Source organism: Guyanagaster necrorhizus (assembly GCF_019112545.1).
Source record: "Guyanagaster necrorhizus MCA 3950 unplaced genomic scaffold BT62scaffold_35, whole genome shotgun sequence".
In the NCBI taxonomy this organism is placed as follows: domain Eukaryota; kingdom Fungi; phylum Basidiomycota; class Agaricomycetes; order Agaricales; family Physalacriaceae; genus Guyanagaster; species Guyanagaster necrorhizus.
The window spans coordinates 113,174-131,414 of record NW_025064914.1 but is presented as its reverse complement, the minus strand read 5'-3'; the positions used below and the strand labels follow the sequence as shown (position 1 = coordinate 131,414).

At 50.9% G+C, this 18,241-nt stretch overlaps 8 protein-coding genes across 8 annotated transcripts; 5 read left to right on the top strand and 3 right to left on the bottom strand.

Moving 5' to 3' along the window:
• Positions 1–323: 323 nt before the first annotated feature.
• On the bottom strand, positions 324–1,111 carry BT62DRAFT_1079877 (uncharacterized protein; the record flags this gene model as incomplete). Its single annotated transcript, XM_043179536.1, has 3 exons — positions 324–744; positions 802–876; positions 930–1,111. The coding sequence occupies 3 exons, from the start codon at positions 1,109–1,111 to the stop codon at positions 324–326; spliced, it is 678 nt and encodes a 225-aa protein (XP_043035210.1).
• Positions 1,112–1,565: 454 nt separating this feature from the next.
• On the top strand, positions 1,566–2,712 carry BT62DRAFT_923129 (uncharacterized protein; the record flags this gene model as incomplete). The annotated part of the gene is made up of 7 exons (XM_043184474.1): positions 1,566–1,617; positions 1,671–1,747; positions 1,775–1,888; positions 2,070–2,119; positions 2,213–2,272; positions 2,424–2,565; positions 2,644–2,712. The coding sequence occupies 7 exons, from the start codon at positions 1,566–1,568 to the stop codon at positions 2,710–2,712; spliced, it is 564 nt and encodes a 187-aa protein (XP_043035209.1).
• Positions 2,713–2,764: 52 nt separating this feature from the next.
• BT62DRAFT_471523 (uncharacterized protein) lies at positions 2,765–3,442 on the top strand. Its single transcript, XM_043181059.1, has one exon. It carries the CDS (start codon positions 2,900–2,902, stop codon positions 3,251–3,253), a length of 354 nt encoding a protein of 117 aa, XP_043035208.1. The 5' UTR covers positions 2,765–2,899; the 3' UTR covers positions 3,254–3,442.
• Positions 3,443–4,106: 664 nt separating this feature from the next.
• BT62DRAFT_1042287 (uncharacterized protein) lies at positions 4,107–6,967 on the top strand (the record flags this gene model as incomplete). Its single annotated transcript, XM_043178442.1, has 7 exons — positions 4,107–4,461; positions 4,527–5,150; positions 5,206–5,416; positions 5,464–5,565; positions 5,697–5,771; positions 5,814–6,219; positions 6,272–6,967. Exons 1-7 carry the CDS (start codon positions 4,263–4,265, stop codon positions 6,965–6,967), a joined length of 2,313 nt encoding a protein of 770 aa, XP_043035207.1. The 5' UTR covers positions 4,107–4,262.
• A 352-nt stretch (positions 6,968–7,319) lies between these two features.
• On the top strand, positions 7,320–7,899 carry BT62DRAFT_955529 (ankyrin). Its single transcript, XM_043188342.1, has one exon. The coding sequence runs from the start codon at positions 7,329–7,331 to the stop codon at positions 7,755–7,757; it is 429 nt and encodes a 142-aa protein (XP_043035206.1). The 5' UTR covers positions 7,320–7,328; the 3' UTR covers positions 7,758–7,899.
• A 645-nt stretch (positions 7,900–8,544) lies between these two features.
• On the top strand, positions 8,545–14,659 carry BT62DRAFT_1042286 (uncharacterized protein; the record flags this gene model as incomplete). The annotated part of the gene is made up of 15 exons (XM_043178441.1): positions 8,545–8,580; positions 8,635–8,679; positions 8,742–8,808; positions 8,855–9,117; positions 9,167–10,077; positions 10,136–11,195; positions 11,251–12,742; positions 12,806–12,870; positions 12,929–13,195; positions 13,248–13,392; positions 13,452–13,527; positions 13,578–13,954; positions 14,007–14,130; positions 14,188–14,306; positions 14,376–14,659. 15 exons carry the CDS (start codon positions 8,545–8,547, stop codon positions 14,657–14,659), a joined length of 5,331 nt encoding a protein of 1,776 aa, XP_043035205.1.
• Positions 14,660–14,945: 286 nt separating this feature from the next.
• On the bottom strand, positions 14,946–16,932 carry BT62DRAFT_955523 (uncharacterized protein). Its single transcript, XM_043188341.1, has 11 exons — positions 16,609–16,932; positions 16,490–16,540; positions 16,334–16,424; positions 16,200–16,268; positions 16,034–16,137; positions 15,972–15,980; positions 15,803–15,914; positions 15,717–15,741; positions 15,636–15,661; positions 15,287–15,574; positions 14,946–15,230 (listed from the first exon to the last, which is right to left on the bottom strand). The coding sequence occupies exons 1-11, from the start codon at positions 16,810–16,812 to the stop codon at positions 15,100–15,102; spliced, it is 1,110 nt and encodes a 369-aa protein (XP_043035204.1). The 5' UTR covers positions 16,813–16,932; the 3' UTR covers positions 14,946–15,099.
• Positions 16,933–17,378: 446 nt separating this feature from the next.
• Positions 17,379–18,151, bottom strand: BT62DRAFT_936835 (uncharacterized protein). The gene is made up of 3 exons (XM_043187194.1): positions 17,961–18,151; positions 17,515–17,898; positions 17,379–17,461 (listed from the first exon to the last, which is right to left on the bottom strand). Exons 1-2 carry the CDS (start codon positions 18,137–18,139, stop codon positions 17,865–17,867), a joined length of 213 nt encoding a protein of 70 aa, XP_043035203.1. The 5' UTR covers positions 18,140–18,151; the 3' UTR covers positions 17,379–17,461; positions 17,515–17,864.
• Positions 18,152–18,241: the final 90 nt, after the last annotated feature.

The window sequence follows — 18,241 nt, the reverse complement described above, 5'->3', positions numbered from 1 at the left end:
CAGACCGTATTCAATATATATAGTCCATCCCGACATAAAGGGGTATCGAGCTTGGCCGGCGGGATACGACGGAGCTCCTGCTTGCTAATCCAACAATATCCTCGCCAATTGTCACTGATATGGACGATATCACGACGTCGTGTGTTCCATATGTTATCCTTCGTGAGCAAGGGAAGGAACAAAGGTCCAGGACCTTGAAATCTCAGCAGCGTCAGCGTTGCACACAGCCCTCACCGTCATACCAACAAGGTCCAGGGCGAACCAAACCTGTCTGTTACCTTGTACCAAAAAACAGCATGGGTTGAAGATGGAACCCCGTCAAATTAATATGCATCAATGATCGGAGGCAGCCGGTATTTCCTCGGACCCACTATAAACAGTTCTGCTGGGAGTTGGAGCAGAGAAGCTGAAGAGCACGGCAGGGGGGTATTGGAAAGTGTTGGAAGATATGAAGATGGACACAGTGTTGTATGATTGGGAGTAGAGGAGGAATTTGAACATCCAAACACAGAGCCACAAGTAGTAGCGCTCGTCGAAGGGTCCGGGGATAACTGATGCTGGGGAGTAGCGGGAAACATACGTGGCGGTAACACGGTGCCACTGCCAAGGTCATTACTGGTCGGTGTGCACTGGCGTTCGACGCAGAGATCTGGTGCATTGCAGTGGCTCGTTTTGTGCCATCTCATACTCGCCGGCCTCGTCGTTGTGAAAGTACAGTTAACCTCGCTGCAGACTATCTTCTTGCTGAGACAATAGCGATAAGCATGCTGAGTGACTAGTAGCGCTTAAACAAGGACTTACTGACTCCGGTTAATATGATGTCGCAACTCGGATCTCCGTAGCATTATTCGCGGACACTTGGGGCATTTGTACATTCTGTGGCAGAGAAATTCATTTTCCGTGTCAGTGAAGGTAGAAATAAGACATACACTTTTTCCCGTTCTTCCTTCGTCCAATGGAGCGGCTTATGGTTTTTCAAGTCGCCCGTCTTGGTAAATACTCTGGTGCATTTGTCGCAGGTATATGGGCGGCTGGAGGAAGCGACGGTCTGTGAAACGACGTCCAAGTCATGAAATGAAGCCCTGAGAGAACGACGCCCTCTCACGCCCATGATATGAGTAGCACAAGGTGTCAATGGAGTGGAAAGTTGAGACTAGGTAGACAAGATGAAGAATGACCTTTCTCTCCGAACGAGATGCTTAAATTATTTCAATTTGGAACGAGTCAGATTCGGGACCATTGTTAGGCTCGGACGTTGTTGAAACGCGGACAAAGGGCATTGTGGTCCAAGTCAAAGGGTCGACTATTTCTAAGACAACGAAGTGATGGAAAGAGTACCGAGACGCTTTAGTCCGTAAAAGGGAAAAGGGTCGTTATGAAGGGGAGAATGAGAAGGAGCGTTCAGTTTGGGCCGCCCTTTTCTTGGCCAAGATGGGATTCGAACGATAGGTGGAGCGAGAAGGCACAGTGATCACTGCTTCAGAACTAGGGCCTCTCGTAAAAGACAACCAGATCAAAGAGACAGAAGACGAACAGCGACTAAGGATGCATGCTCGCCAAAGTCAATGTATCACTTGGCTGCAAAGGTTTGGCTAGTACCTCAGTTCGTAAAAAACGGTGCTTCTGCTGATTTTTCACATCAGGCAGACCTTGACAGCCTTAAAAAAAAGTGGCGCTCGAAAACATTCGTTCGCAGTTGACGCCGAGCAACATCGTCGCCGAAGTCTTCTCCAAGTTTTACTGGCCAGTATGTGAAATACATGTTCATTACTAGATTTTCGCCCTGACTATGATGATCGTGTTTAGATACCCCGAAATACTTGATAGGGAGGTGAAGTACTTGGTCGACAACTTTCGTGGGACCGCTGGGTATATCCTCAATGGAAAAGTAAAATGGAGGGGGTGGGGCGTGGCGAGTGCCCACTAGGAACGGTGGTCATTAATCTGGTCATGCGGATGGCTTTGTTGGAATGAGCCCCAGTTTCAGGTGTGAAAGAGGCTCTTGTTTGTTGATTATTCCATAGAAAATGTAACGAACCTGCGTTGATCTTATTCTTTACACAGTTTAGCATGTATCTGTCAGTATTCTGAACCTGGTTTTCTCGGAAGCGCTGGTTAAGTAAGTATATATGTAGCATGATGCGAAAGGATATATCTATCCGGAGACATTGCAGGTAGATACTTATTAGAACGGAGGATTATCATGGTCTAGCTCAAGCAAGGAAGTCGTCGTACGGCTAAGAGAGATTGGCTTTAGAAGCGATCCTAGGTAGTAAGTCGCATTACACGAGAATTTGCATCTGGGTGGATTGCGGGCGCGACACGTCTGTGGCGTGTGAATATGATCACGAGGTCCAGTTCTGTCAACGATCCATTCTAATTTACCCCATCCTTTGACCTGCACCACGATGACTGTACCAAAGTCGATTTATTGACCAGCAATACGAACATATGGCTCCTACTAGAGATATACTAGTGAAAATGTGGCCTCGAATACCGTCAAAACTCGTTAACCATGTCCAAGAATTGCCGGACGCATATGTCCATACCTTGATGCAGTTGATGGTGCGTCCAACCTTGACTTTGCTTTGCCAATCTAGATCTTTTTCTGTCCGCAGAATCGTTATCATCACTTTCTTGTAGACGCAATGTTCCCTCGAGCGTCGCGCTAGCCTCTTCCAAGTCTCATACCCGAGTTACTTCCCTGTCTGACTGATATCATGCTGTCTTGACTTCAAGTGAGCTCGTAACTGCGCGCTGCTAGCTATCCAATTAGCCTCCTTACCCAGGCGTCTGGCTCCGTAGCTGTGCCTGTGCGTCTTCCCCACCTGACTTGGAGCACCAACCTTACTGCGGTCGCTTAGATGTGGTTGAAACGCGACCATTGATAAACCGAATAATGTCTCGTCTAGTGTGTTCCTGGTTACTCTGCGTTCAGGTTCCCTTTCTACGTACAGTTTACGATGATGTCCTCTTTCTTACCATGATTTTCGTTAGACTGATCTTTTCATTATCATCATCATGCTACACGACAAGATGGGCATGCTGTAGAGACGGCGACATCCACTCAGTTCCAACCTCCACTTTAACTTATAGGGGACTGTTCACTGTTCAGGCTAAGCCCTGTCGCAGGGGTTGTTGGCGGCTTTTTCTCCATTGTCTCGAGGCCTGCTGTGCTCCTTTTCGTTTCTTGCGGTCACTCGTATGCTGTCCGACTGACCCGTCTGGCGAGATGGGCATGCAGGGTAAATAAGTGATCATCGATCGCTGCCCTAGTGCTTCCCCAGCCGCCGGGTAATCTAGGGCCGTTCACACTAGTTCGACCCGAAGGCTGGCTATGTTTCTAGTTCCCTGAATCGTAGATGCGGAGTTGTATGCCAAGCAGAGCTTTGTGAAATTTCGCTCAAACAACAGCCATCGCCGCTCTTTCTGGCCCCTCCTTTGCTCTTCACTACCTTCTCGTCATTGCTTCCTACACCTCCCGGCAAGAGCTTACACCAGGAACTTTGTAGGTTTACAGTCAAGTTTCCGTTTCTGTCGAATCCAGATTCCTCCCCGATTGGCCGTCAATATTACATGCCGAGTGGCGTTCGCCACCACACGCACTACCCATTTCATTTTGGCTGATCTTCATGAAGGTTTATGAAATTCTCAGCCTTCGGCAAGCCATCACCGAGGCCTCTGCAATCAGTATGCCGATTTTCGTTCCGTTGTTGATTCTGTCTAATACTCGACGGATTGTAGATATTTGCTCTACCTCAGCCGGATATCGTAAGTGGTCATATTTATGGAACCTTTGTTCCATTTCATTAAGTGAAGGGTCCAGTCTCATGACGGGCTTTCGAGAAGACCGCGTTTAGCTGATGTTCGTGATGGATGTTGGTGTGTCCATTGTCCATCTATCCAACAAAATCGCTTGAATTTGTTCCCGAAGGCGTCTCCACGCTGGTTCATCAAGTTTTACACGTAATTCTCGTAAACGACAAAAGAGAGTATTTTCATTGCGAGGGAACTTTGGGAAGGAAACAAGTTAAAAGATTATTTTCAACTATCCCTCTGCCAGCAAGCCTCTGAAGCTGCCGGAAGACCCTGAAGGGCGCTTGAACAAATAGATCAAAGATGGCAAGTCAGGCCCAATAGAACGGCTACTACGGCGAATTCCATGGGCCCATCACGCTTAGCTAATCTTCTCTTCATGCTTCACACGGCAGCAGCTAAAAAAGTAACGACGCACATCTCCGCCTCTTTCACGACACCGTACGATGGCCACACACTTTCTGGGGCTCGAACTCGCGACCGACCAACTCCGAGCATGTATTCTCGATGAAAAGCAAGAACTTGTTGGCGTCGAGCGAGTCGACTTTGACACGGAACTCAGCGAGTACCAGACGCAGGGGGGCATATTTACGACGCCTGGCGAGGCGTACACAACCCCGGTAGAGATGTGGGTAAAGGCCTTAGGTATGTATCCACTCCATCTTTCCCCCCCACCAACGGAAGCAAATTGTGCTGTTCACGTGTTACAGATATTCTGCTCGCCAAGCTAGCGTCGTCGTACAAAATCAAGGATATCAAGGCAATATCGGGCTGTGCCCAGCAGGCGCTTGTGTGGTGGAAATCGACACCGCTGCCTGCGCTTTCGTCCTTGGATCCAGGGTTATCACTGCCTGCGCACTTCCCGGCGGCCTCGTTCTCGCTGCCGCAGACGCCGACGTCGCAGGATATCTCGTCGCACCCCCATGCGCTGGCGATTGAGAGCACGCTGGGAGGGGCGGATGCGATGGCGCGACGCGTCGGGATCAGTGCGGGAGGAAATGCCTCGATGCTCGCGGCGCAGATGTTCCGAGTGCGGGAGATGTGGGGCAAGGAGGTCTGGGTGCGGACGGGGAGGGTGCAGGTGGCTAGTAAGTTTCTCGAGAGTCTCGTTGGTGGCAAGTGGGCGGGCATTGGCGAGGCTGAGGCCTGCCTTAGTGGGATGTGGAACGTGCAGAGTGGTGTCTGGGATGAGGGCGTGCTGGATATCGTCGGCGGGAGCAGGGAGGAGGGCCGTCGGGTCCGTGGTTGGCTAGGTGACGTTGACGTCAACGGCGGCGGCAGAAAGGCGGGATACGTGTCGCGGTATCTGGTTGACAGATACGGCTTTGATCCTGGTACTTTAATTCGTCCTTTTCTGCAGTTAAAAACACTTATTTTTCTTCTCCCTAGAAACTATTCTCACACCGTTCACATCCGATACACTCTCGACCTTTATTTCTGTTTGTCCTTCCCAGTCAGATGCTGTCCTTTCTTTTGGTCCCACGGATACATTGATGGCTCGGGCCCACACGTACATCCCGTCGCCGATATACAATATCGTTCCTCATCCGTACCAAGAACCCGGAGACAAGAAAAAATACATCGTGATGTTGAGCAGCCGGTACGCATGCTCGGTACCCGTTTTGTACATCCCTGATGTTCTCGTAGAAATGGAGATTTATCGCGTGCTCTCGCCCGTGATATGTACACCAAGAGCTGGAGCGCATTTGACAGACTTGTTGCCATCGTGCCTCCTGGCGGTTCAATAGGGTGAGTACCTGCACCTCGATGGGAGCTGTGTTTTTTTACACAGGAAAAACCGGACCTTGACAACACTTTCTTTTCCTATGTTCCGAAGAACGAAATGAACACGCGAGCGTGTGTTTTTCATTTTGTTTCAGATCACCCGAAATGAATGTGGAAATCACGGCTCGTTTTCCTTCCCACGAAAGAGCCGCTCCCACCGAGGTGTCTCCGTAATGGATTGTTCTTAGATCTAACTAACTTTTCTTTTGCAGTCTTGACGACAAGTTGTTCTCTTTCTGGCACTTACAGCCAGACACGCCTCCGTTCACCCACAGCAAAGGTGTGCACAGATTTGAAACCGGTATCAAGGTCAACGAATTCCGCGACCTTCGTGCCAATCCCCGATGTCTCGTTGAGTCCCAAGTGATGGGAATGCGAGTACGATGGGGCCGTGCTGTCGCTTTGGGAGTGTTTGGAGAGGTCAAATTACCGCCCAAACCACCACTGCCGCCCGGCCAAGTGCAGCTACCATCTCCAATACCCTTCGATCTGTACCAGACTTCGTACCCACACCTCCCTTCTCGCATTCTCTGTACTGGAGCGGCGGCAAACTTCCCCAGCATAGCCAATTTGGTGTGCGATGTCTTTGGGAAACCCGTTTATGTGTGCTTGAGCCAGGTACGTTATCCTCTAACGTGAGCAGTTAGGATGCTTACGACCCCCCCCCAAGATTGACTCGGCACAAATCTCTCCCCACCGGAACGCCCCTGCTCGCGGATTCCCTGGGCGGGCGGCCGTCGGCGTTGCGCTCGTCGCAAAATGGGTATGGGGCAAGGAAAATGACAACCGAACTGGGTCTAGGGCAGGTTCGCCATATCCCCCCGCTGTGGGGACCTCGTCGTTCGAGGAGGACACGCGGAAAGTGTTCGCTCGACGCTGGACCGAGAGCGGCGGTGTCTGGGCGCGGACCAACGTCAGCAGCAGTGCTGGCGGGCCGCAGATGCAGGTACCGACCATTCGGAACGTGCTCCGGAGCGGTACGACTTTAGGCACGTCGATCGTCATGGAAGAGGACGAGGAGGAGGATAATTATTTTTTGAACCGAGGGACGAACGCGTATATGTATCCGAACTCGCCGGTGCCGATGATCTCGACGCCTACGACGCCCACGGGGACGATGGCGCTGACGCCGATATCGGCGCTGCCTATCGTGTACCCGCCCGAGATGGCGGCGCTTGCGCCCCCGTCGTCGTCGCCGTCGCCATCGCCGTCGTCTGCGTCCACCACGGAGCAGATGCCTGATTTGGATCTAGCGCAGATCGGGCTCGCGAGGGTTGCTGATCCTGATTTTGATTCATTTTTGGGGTACGCGAGCATCGTGTGGGAGTACGTCCGTCTGGAGAGTATCATCGTGAGGGGGGGTTGATGAATGGGGGGACTCTTCATATACATACCATCTAACTGCTTTTCGCTGGATATATTATTACATATAACCCACTTACCTATATTCCCATCGCTTTAAGATACCATACCCCTTCCTCGCTCGTCTTGCTCCTCGCTTTCTTCCCTGCTCTATGCAAAACAGACAACTCGGATTTGGTTGGATTATGGTACAATCATATCATAGTTATAAAATACGTACAGTAAATAGGTAATGTATACAAAAATGGTCTATCCTGTAACGGAAGCACGGATATTGAGAGGAAAAAGAATTCGTATGGAACGCCCACGTGATCGGAAGCAAAAAAGAAATAATTCTCCCCCATGACCCGATGACATCATCCTACATGTCTCTTCCTCCCGCGACCATCGAATTTGCCCATCGTATGTTCGACGCTGCCAGAAATGGCGACTCCGCCGTCCTCGTCCCAGCCGTAAAAGCGGGATTACCTCCCAACCTCACCAATCCCGAGGGAAATACCCTCCTCATGCTCGCTGCGTATGCTGGGCACCACGCACTTGCCAAGGAGCTCATATCACTCGGGGCTGATCCCAATCGCATGAATGATCGCGGGCAGAGTATAGTTGCTGGGGCGGTGTTTAAGGGTTACGGGGATACGGTGAAGGTGCTGGTTGAGGCTGGAGCTGATCCGAGAGCGGGGAAGCCGACGGCGATTGAGGCGGCGTATATGTTTGGGAGGAAGGATTTGATGTTTGTGTTGGGTGCGAGGGATGGGGACGTTGGTGGAGATGTTCCAAGGCCGGTCGGTCGCTGAGCAATCTCAGTTCAGAGACTGGGGATACCACTGGTAATCTCAATTGCCCTTATGATAATGTCTTTTGAAATATATATGAATACTTGTGCAAACTTGCAAGCAATGGTGACATACTTGGGATATGGCATGGAGCGGCGAGCTGATATAAGCGTGAGGGAGATTACAACCATTCACATACACTTTGACATAATGCCATCCTTGTCAGGTGGCATTTCTGGACTTGACATGTATAGGTTCAAGAGGGTTGGAATCACTGGTTGAGAGGCCAATCAAGGACTTGAACTCCTTCAAAGTTATATTTTCATGTCATACTTGGTATTCTGTTCATCAGTACACAAGTCTGAGCCTGTCAAATATAGAACCACCCATTCTGAGCTCCACCAGCTGGAGCTGCAGTGTCCTGATTTGTTGATGGGAAAACATTTGCAGTGTCAACAAATGCCACAAAGAAAGGCTTGTAGCCAGTCAATGGTGCATGTGTTATTCAGTGTACAGTATCCTGCACAATACCCATTTTGCCACTCTGTGACCCAGTCAGACATATAATCATTGTAGATTTCTTGAAGTGATGCTGGGGTCACGAAGAAAGAACGAGAAGCCCAAGCCCCGAAAAACCTTTTTGGAAACCGTTCAGATCGACCACGTGATTGTAATGAGATAAGATTGATTATGTAGCAACGTGGTGGCTGTGCGATAACTTTACCTCGGTCCTTGACCACTACTATCGTGTCCCTTTCCCATCTACAATCGACCGCTGCCGCCAGTGTGACGCGCAGGGCGGCCAGCCATGAGTTCGCTAGCCTTCCTTGTTACTGAACTTCAGGTCTGTGCTTCGTAATGTCAAGAATTTCCTCTTGTCTGATATCCATTGCCGTAGTCTCTAGCCAGTGAGACGAGAAGGAAGCATCCGGATATCCGTGAGGTGCATATCCATACCGGTCTTGTTGGATGATCTAGGTGGAGGCTGACATGTACAATGGGAAGGCTGCAGAAAAATCTCTCGCAATATTACGAGCATCGCCGGAACAGGCGACGGCGAGCTTGGCTTCAGGTGCGCGTGAATATCTCTGGAAACCTGGATATAACTTATGGTACAGTAGATGGACCTCAGTCGGACGACCTACTGCGACCCGTCTTTATGGGATGCGCGACAAAGAATGCAAAGGTCGTCGCCATATCCTTGGGATCCCTGCAGCGCCTGATAGCCTTGAAAGCCGTACCACAGTCTGCGGTCGCCCTCATCATAACGACCATGAGTGACGCCATCAGCCAAGGGGTCGACATTCAACTTCGAATACTACAGACACTGCTGTCGCTCATTACCAACTTCCCTGCTGTGCACGGGCCAATGCTCGGTGACGTATGTGTTCAGTTTACTCTACGGGTGGCATTGAGCGACTTTTATGTAGGCGCTGCTATTATGCTTCAAACTTCAAGAATCGAAAATAGCGGTGGTATCATCCACGGCAGCAGCAACGCTTCGGCAGCTCGTGATGTTTGTCGTCGACAAAATGGTGGATGAAGATAGGAAAGATGACGTGCCCGCGGACGAGATGTCAGAAGTGAAGCTGCCAGACGGTACCACGAAAACTCTCGGCCCCTCTGCGCATGACGCGTTTGCGGTGTTTGAGGATCTCTGTCTCCTCGCGAACGCGGAAAAGCCGCATTTCCTCAAGCTGGATTTCCTTCACAAGACCTTTGCACTGGAGCTGATCGAAAGTGTACTCACAAATTATCACGACCTGTTCCGACGCCACGCAGAAATGACCCTTTTGCTCCGTCACCACCTCTGTCCACTACTCCTCAAAGCTATCTCGGAACGGCCGATATTTCCTCTAACCCTTCGGTGCACCCGAGTTATTTTTCTCCTTTTGAAACAATTTTCTCTGGAATTGAAAACGGAGTCCGAAGTTTTTCTCACGCTTTTCATCAAGATCATAACCGACGATCCAGAAGCGCCTCAATGGATGCGCGTCCTCGCGATGGAGATTATGCGTGGGCTCTGCAGTGACGCAGAGCTCATACGGAATGTTTGGGATCGCTATGACGCGCAAGGAGCAGGATCTAAAGTGTTCACGTCGTTGATATCTGCCTTGAATCGCCTAGTAACGGAGAAACCGGCATTGCTGGGTGTGGGTACCCAAATGTCGGGGGTTGGGGTACATTCGGACTCTGGATCCTTGTCCGCATCCAGCTCGGGGTATAGCTTGGATATGGGAGGCATGGCAGCCATCGCAAGCGCTACCGTGTCAGGCGTTGTTGGCATGATGGGTGCGAGTGGAGGTCTAAGTCTTCAAGGATCTGCAATGAAGCTGCAATGGTATGATTCCCACCAACCATCATCAGTCTTCTCGTAAGCTTACTCCGTTTGGTTGCAGTATCGATCAATTGGACAAAGCAGATTCTCCCCCAATACCAGAATCGTACATTTACCTGTTGGGCATCCAATGCTTGGTATCACTTTGTGAAGGATTCGCCTCTTTTACCGGTCCATTGTACACCTCCATCGTCATACAAAAACCGCGTGCAGCAGGAGAAGCTGTGAACCGGGCTCCCCCAGCTCTAGATCTGTCCGTGCTACCGGCGGACGACATCAATACTAAGCATCTCCACATCGTCCGCGACATTATAGAGAGTGGGTGGCCTGCTTTGCTAGCGGCGTTATCCTTCGTCATCTCTACTAACCTCTCGGACGAGATATTTGCGGACGTGCTAGCGAGCTATCAAGCAGTCACCAATGTATCTGGAATGCTTGGTCTGACAACTTCACGGGACGCTTTCTTTACCAGCTTGTCGAAGTTTGCTGTTCCTTCGCGTGTCGTATCCAGCCTTGACACGTACACCGATGTCCAGACACCACGCACGGCAAGCGGATCGCTATCGGAGAATTTAGGTTTCACGGGTCCCACTGGACCTCCAGGTCTGTCCGAAAGGAACCTGGCGTGCTTAAAGGTACTCCTCTCGAGCGCGATGTTTCTCGCGGGGAGTCTTGGTGGAAGCTGGTTCCAGATTCTTGAGGTATTGCAGAATGCTGAGTATGTCTTGACGTGGAAGGGTGGACCGCAGGGAACGCCGAGCAAAAGGCATCCGTTCGGACACGCACAGGCCAGTCGATCGATGTCAGTGTCGGGAACACAGCCAGTAACACACCCTGTGCCTCCTCGCCACCCTATATTGAGTGATTTGGATTCAGAAACTCTGCAAAGTGGCATCCAAAGGCTGTTCGATGCCTCCAAAAACTTGGATGATGTTGCGTTCAAGTATTTCATTGATGCTTTGTGCAGGCTAAGTGCGGAGATGGTTGATATGCAGTCAGATGGAGGGAATATCATGTTAGAGACCGATAGCGTGGAAGAGTTGAGCAGTGTTGGACTGTCGCCGGTTCTGGATGCTTCCAGCCGAAGAAGAATCAGCGGGATCCACATACCCCGCTCGTTGGTAAGTCGCCCTTCAATGATTTGTTCGTGTTTGACGGCTGATATACGTCCAACAGCGTTCTGGCGACTTTGGAATAGGCAAGCTGGGTGGTATTTCGAGGCTCAACATCCATCGACTGATATATCGCTCCCCCGATGTTGCTTGGGATAAGACCACACGCCATCTTTTGTCTATCATCCGACTTCAGTTTGCACCTCAAGCTATCCGCATACAAGCAGCTCGCGTTCTTGATGATATTCTCGAGACGGTACCACGGAATCTAAGTGCGACGGGCGAGCTGCAGGCGCCGGTGCAAAAACGTGTCCTAGATGTGCTGTCTCAACAAGTCATGCCCGACTACTCCACCCCCGCTTCTCATTCTTCGACTAGTGTAGAGATTCGGAAGATGGGTCTCGAGACTCTTCACCAGATCCTTCAATCGTCGGGACATACACTGGTGGTGGGCTGGGAGACGATCTTCTCTATGCTGGGGAGCGTATGCAAACCTCCTCCAATTGGCCGGTCATCGTCGATAGACTCGGTGTCAGCGTTAAGTGCCGCATCGTCGCCAACGGCAAGATCAAAACCGCTGCCACTGGGTTTGGGCATGGCGTCGGAGAAGAGTAACAATGCGCTGATCAAGATCGCTTTTCAATCCCTCACGCTTGTTTGCGATTCCGTCACAGCTCTGTCTCCTGATCATCTACGCCTGTGCATCAGTACTCTCGGACAGTTCGGAAAACAGTCGGACACGAATATCGCGCTCACTGCTGCTGCTAGTCTGCTTTGGAGTGTTTCAGATGCGATACAGTCGAAACGAAAGCACGCGGAGAAGGAACCGGAATATAGTGCGCTTTGGATGTTCCTTCTTCTCGAGGTATTGGGTCTATGCACCGATTCTCGACCCGAAGTACGGGATGGTGCCATTCAAACGTTGTTTAGGACAATGCAGCTGTACGGAGGTACGCTGAGCCTCGAAACGTGGGACCAGTGCATCTGGAAGGTCACCTTCCCGTTGTTGGATTCTCTGTCGGAGGAGCTTCGGCAGCATTCGTCTGATGAAGAGGGTGTTTCTTCTTCTGACCAAGCCTGGGATGCGTCCAAGGTCCTTGCCCTTCAATCCATTGGGTCGATCTTCCACGACTTTTTAGCGTCGAAGATACTACACTTGGAGTCACTTGGAGATGCATGGAATGTCTTTGTGAACCACATACAGGAATCTGTGCTCGTTGATCATCGGACGATCAGCGCGCCGGCGCTACGGTGTCTCGAGAAAGCCTTGAAGGCATCGTCGTCTGCACCTTCTGAAGTCAAGGAACGGGTGTCTGAAGTATGGGAACGTGTCTGGCAATCCATTGACGCTATCGGCGAGGCTGTTTTGCAGAGAGCTGGTTCGCAATCGCCTCCTAAATCCTTCACGGAGGGAGGACCACCACCAAAGCCATTCACGCAGGAGAGTCTGGTGGCTTTCGTGGATGTTATACAGTCTACTCGCGCTGTCAGTCGTGTGGCGAGTGGTACTGAATGGCCGTTGGATCGCATCACTAGACTCATGGGGATCCTCAAAGGTGATGTGATTGTGGTTTTGTCCCTTTTTTTTTTTTCAAATGCTCAATGAATCAATCATACAGGCGTTTTGACCTATCCTAGTTCACCTGACTATAGACCAGACATTGACGCTCTTCCTCCGCTTCAGGTAGGTGAAGTTATTGCAATTCTTGCAGGACATTATCATCTGACCTTCTTTCAAAAAGTCTGTGGTGATGGAAACGATAAGCGCCATCGACCTGTCCGTTATGGGATCCCCATCTCTCATCATGCGGGATCTGTCCGAGTTCGCCACGCTCGCCTTTCTTGCTGCCTTTGATGTACAAATGAGCAGTGGAAGTCAGATACCCCAGAAACGGATCACGTACATAGCACTATCAAAGCGGACGATGCCAATGCTTGTCGAACTGTTTACCAAGTATAAGGACCTGGTGGATATTTACGTTGACGGGACACTTGAGGCCGTGTTATCTGTACGTGCTCCCAGGGAATGGAATGCGTTGGTTGGCTAATGTTCTGTTCCAGGCGTATTCCATACCCATCAAACTGAAATACGACTGTCCACCGGCATCAAAGTTTGGGAAAGACCTGCCGCTGTGGAAGACTGGTACAACATGTTTCTTGCGGATCGTCAAAGAGCTCTCGCACCAAATCAACGCCTTGAGTTCAGGTGGGTATAATTTGCGACAGTAGCGGTGATTCTGACTTTTGACACAGGAGCTGTTGTAGATATCCCTGATGAGCGCATCGAGGGCATTTGGAGACAAGTCATCGATGTCTTCCGAGGGGGGATTCTTGCCGACTGGTGAGTTCTCTTTGTATATCCTATCCTTGTTCTCATTCTTGCACTGCTAGCTCACCAGCCGAGGAGTTTCCTTTGGACGTCCAGGAGGCGGAGGAGAACTTTGATCTTGCCCTTGTCGCCGCTCTCGAAATCGACGTGGTGCCGCATTTCGGTGATCGCCGACTGCCTGATTCGCTTGTTTCTCAGCTCGCCAAGATCCTGCACCGTGGAAGTCTGCTGTATGAATCGGATGTGGGGCCCACGTCACCTCGCAGTCCGAGTCCAAGTCCAGAGGGGGCGGTGAAGACTGTATCGCCAAACACTGCGGAATTCGTCGACGTCAGTGTTGGCCAGGGGAGTACTGATTCAGGGTTCTTGTTACCGAGAGAACGGTTCTCTTATTGGTGTTTCGATCTGCTCTTCCTGGTATGCTCTAATACTACCAAAGGTGATTAATTTGTGCCTTGGTCGGGGCCATTACTCACCTCCGTTCATCTCAGACCAAGAGCGTGCGAGAAAGCGCCTCGCAGCGCTCAGTCTGCCGTCTCTTCTGAACCGGTGTCGAACGACGTTGGTCGGATATGTCGCAGACGAGGCACTGCGTGGAAACCTGCCGTTCCCTAGGTTCGTAACACAAAGCGGGTTTACCATTTATATGGATTAATCTAATGAAAGCCGCAGAGCTCGTGAGGACGAACTACTATACGTGCTGCGAAAGATGGTAGAGCTCAAGCTGTGGTCCGGGTCCTTGTGGGCCGCCCTGTCGGAAGATCCCTCGGGGAACTGTGTCGATCAGCCTGGTATGCCTTTTTTCTTTTGTGTGTGTTTTTTGGCAACCGTGTTGATGATGTCATGATTGATGTACACAGCGTTGGATGCATCCCTGACGCCATCGCTGCTCATCGCGGATGCGGTCAAACGCTCATCGGTAGCGCACCTGTTCCATTTCTATGGGGTGCTGTGCGAGATTGCGTCGATACCGCGGAGGACGCCGTCGGCTTGGATGGTTTCGGTTTCTCCAATGGCAACGGCAACGGTAGCGGGAGCGGGCATGATGAACGGGAACGGGAATGCAACTGTGCATTTGGACGCGCGGGATCTGGCGCGGCAGTGTCTGAAGGAGGTCGGGAAGGAGATGGGGGTATCGTATTGATGAGATAAAATCTGCATTTTAGGAACTAATTTTGTTTTTTTTACTTATGTTCATGTAATGATAAGGATGGATTCACACCCAACTGAACTGAACTAAACAACTTGCGATTACACCCCGTCTACGAACCCAAATCAACAAAGACAAGAAACCCTGAATTGCGCAGCATAACTGTCCACATGTACGTACGTACGTAGTAGTAATAGTATCGTATCAACAATTCCATGCAAAAACAAGAACCAAAAAATGGGGGGGATGGGAGCAACCAGGCCTCCCTTCCCTTCCCTTCCGGCATCGTAAAAAGTCAGATATTATATATACTTCATTGATGTGATGTATAGAAAATGTCCATGCCGCACAAAAAAAAGAATGTTGTTGGGGGGTATGGTATGGTATGTATGTAGAAACGTCAAAAACCAAAAAACACAGCCCTCCTCTCCTCTTTAATGCAACAAGACGATAGCGGCGATACCAGAGATGAGAGCGACGAGCGTGACACCGTCGTGGTAGGAGGTCGTGGACCTGAAGGAGGACACGGCGGCGTTGCCGGTGGAGGACGACGACGTGCCGCTTGCTGCACCAACCAGCCCTCGTAAGTAATAGATCCTTGGTTAGAGTCGGGAAACGTACCTGTCTTCGAGCTCGACGAGCCGGATTTGGACCCAGAGGCTCCCGACGAGCCGCTCGCAGAGCCCGAGCTCCCGCTCGTCGCGACCGCCAGACCGTTGCTGATACTGGCGGTGGTGGCGCAGTTGCTAGATGCCGGGGTGAAGGCGACGGTGGAGGGCGTGACGGTGTCACCGACGGTGTAGGAGACGGTGGAGCCGCTGCTGTCGGTGTAGTATCCGGTGTAGTACTGCGCAAAGGTGGAGTACGAGGTCGTGCCGCCCGTCACCTCGGGGTACCATCCAGGGGGGTCTGCATTGTGAGCTGCACGTCAGCGGCAGATTAAAGAGAAAGCAAAGGAAATCAATCATACAGGCAACATCAGCGTCACACGTTTCACTGAAAGAGGTGTTTGTGAGGCGTGGAAAGAACGCGGGGCGGGGGGGGTGCTTACAAGGTTCCATTGAAGTCGTAGTTTCCTGAGCAAGGGATGTACAATTCGTGACAAGGTTCATTTCGGCACAGTAAGGATAAACACACCTGGCATGACGAACGCGCAGCCCATCTCGTCAAGCTTGTGCTCACACATCTCGGCAGCGCTGTAAGATGAGTTGGCATTTGTGCAGGCACGAATGCAGAATTGGGTATAAGACTGTTAAATCGGGGGTCATGAGGCGGGAAGAAAGATCCTATCCCGTTTAGGACTTACAATGAATTGCTAGATCGAAAGCTGTCAATGGTGGTTGAGAGGGAGTAAAGTAATAAACGTACCATCCATTCAGCGATATTAATGTCGGAGCCAGTAACTTCATCAGTGGTGACGTTACCACCAACGGGGTTACCTGCACCAGTAGCTCCATGGGGGTCGAGCTCACCTGAGCAAGCCAGATCAGGTCAAGAGCGGTGGGGAATGGCAGATGCACAGCATATATCTTACCTCCATAGTCACCAGCTGCGATGTTCAATTTTGTGAAATCACCGTAGCCATAGATTTGGACGTAAAAGTCTGTTCACATAACGGGTTAGCCTCACCTGACAAGATGGATTAGAAGAAAAAAAAGGTTAGCGCACCGGTTTTGAGGAAGGAAACACCGGTGACGACACCGTCGGGGATGACACGGGCGTTGTTCCGCGCTTTCGTGCACCACGCGACCTCGATAGCCTGTATTCACCGCAGACCCTTGGTCAGCAACAGCAGCTCCTCACCGGTGCCACGCACACACGTACCTCGGATTCACCAATGGTGTTGTTTGAGGGAGGAGCAAAGATACACCAATCCTGTGAGTTATTTTGAGCTACACGCTACAACCAAGGGGCGGGAGAGAAAAAAAAAAAAGGACACTGACATCAACAGAGTTCAAGCTGAGCAGCCGTGCGTAGGATGTCTGGTTGACGGTCGTTCCTAAGGTTGGTTCGGCAGGGTTGGTCGTACCCATGGTTCCCGTGGCGAGGACGCCCTCGGGGAACGTCGTCGACGAGCTCTGTGCAGAGACTGAGCTGGCGGCAATGGCAAGCGCCAGAGCGGCAGAAGAGGCGAAACGCTGCATCATTACACGATGTGGAAGGCGGGTTTTCTTGCAAGGTGGGAAGGGGAAAAAAAACAAAAAAGAAAAGAGCGTCACTGGGGTTGAAACCGTTGCAAGGCGGTTGGTGGAATGGGATGGGATGGGAAATGGGATGATGAAGGGAGGAGAAAGAGAGGGCGAGAGAAAAACAAATGCGTGATGGTGGCAGTCGCTTGATGGCTGTTTGTGATTCGCTGTGCTGTAACTGCGGAGGAAGAATCATTCTGGATCCGGTCGGCAGGGGAATGCCGTCGCGTCGCGATGTTCCAGAAATAAACGTAAGGCTAAAAATAACTGTGTACCTCTCCCTCTCCCTCTCCCTTTCGCTGTCCCGCTCGTAACCCTGGGCTTGGCTTCGAGAGAGGGAGGGGGAACTGCCATCGCCTCGACAGACTTTGAATGACAAGTGCAACAGGTCCCCGTTGTCGTTGCTTGGTGCTGCGCGTGCATATACTTTTGATAGATGTATCAAAAAAGGAACATTCCGAAACGGAAATTTAGATGTATAAATATAAAAAGGTCAAGGCTTCCCCCCTCCCCCCCTAAGGCTAAGGCGAAGCCATGTACAATGCAGGAAGATGGGGGGTCTTCTTGTACGGTGACAAGGAAGCCAAGGGAAGCCGCATAAATGACACTAGGTAGCCTGGATTCTGAGCACGATCAAAGTCCGTAACAAATGATACTCACCTTGTACTCCCGCCAGCCTTGATCAAAGGGATTGGAATGAAAGATAAAATTCAATGTTTGGGCATTAAAGACACACTGACAACTTGGCATCTTCAATGTTTTGCCTCGTGCATATATATGTATGCAACGCCTTGCCACCCACCCTCGTGACCCATGACGCACCGAAATTAATGCAAGTAAACCGGCGAGTTCCCTAACCCAGGACAGACTCCGGACTACATGCATGTATGCTGGCTGAGGAGAGCACAACACCTGCATAACTTCGTTGACGTCTATCAATAGCCTGAGACGATCAAGCACGAGTCCGATACATCTTCCACCGTGAGGGGGGGTTCGCCGGACCGTTCCATTCACATATAAGTACCGTTCCATGCATAACATGCCCTGGAGAGAGTGAGGTATCAAAAAAAACATTATTCAACGCAGCAGTTACTAAGGAAACAAACACTTCACGAAACGTATCCTCTCCCCTCCCCTCCCCCATCGACAGAAGAACCTTTGAACCAGCAAAACAGGATACAGATCTGAGCAGAACCAACGCTCCCACGTCCTCCGCGCCGCCCATAGCCCATATCTCAGTCCGAGGCAATGCACAAAGCCATGGCATCCAAACCTCGTCATGCATTATGGAAGGGGGAGACAACCAAAAAAAAAAAAAAAAAAAAGAGGTTAGTAACCTCGGCGCAGCGCGCGCCGATGACAAATGACAACCCCCGTTTTTACTTCC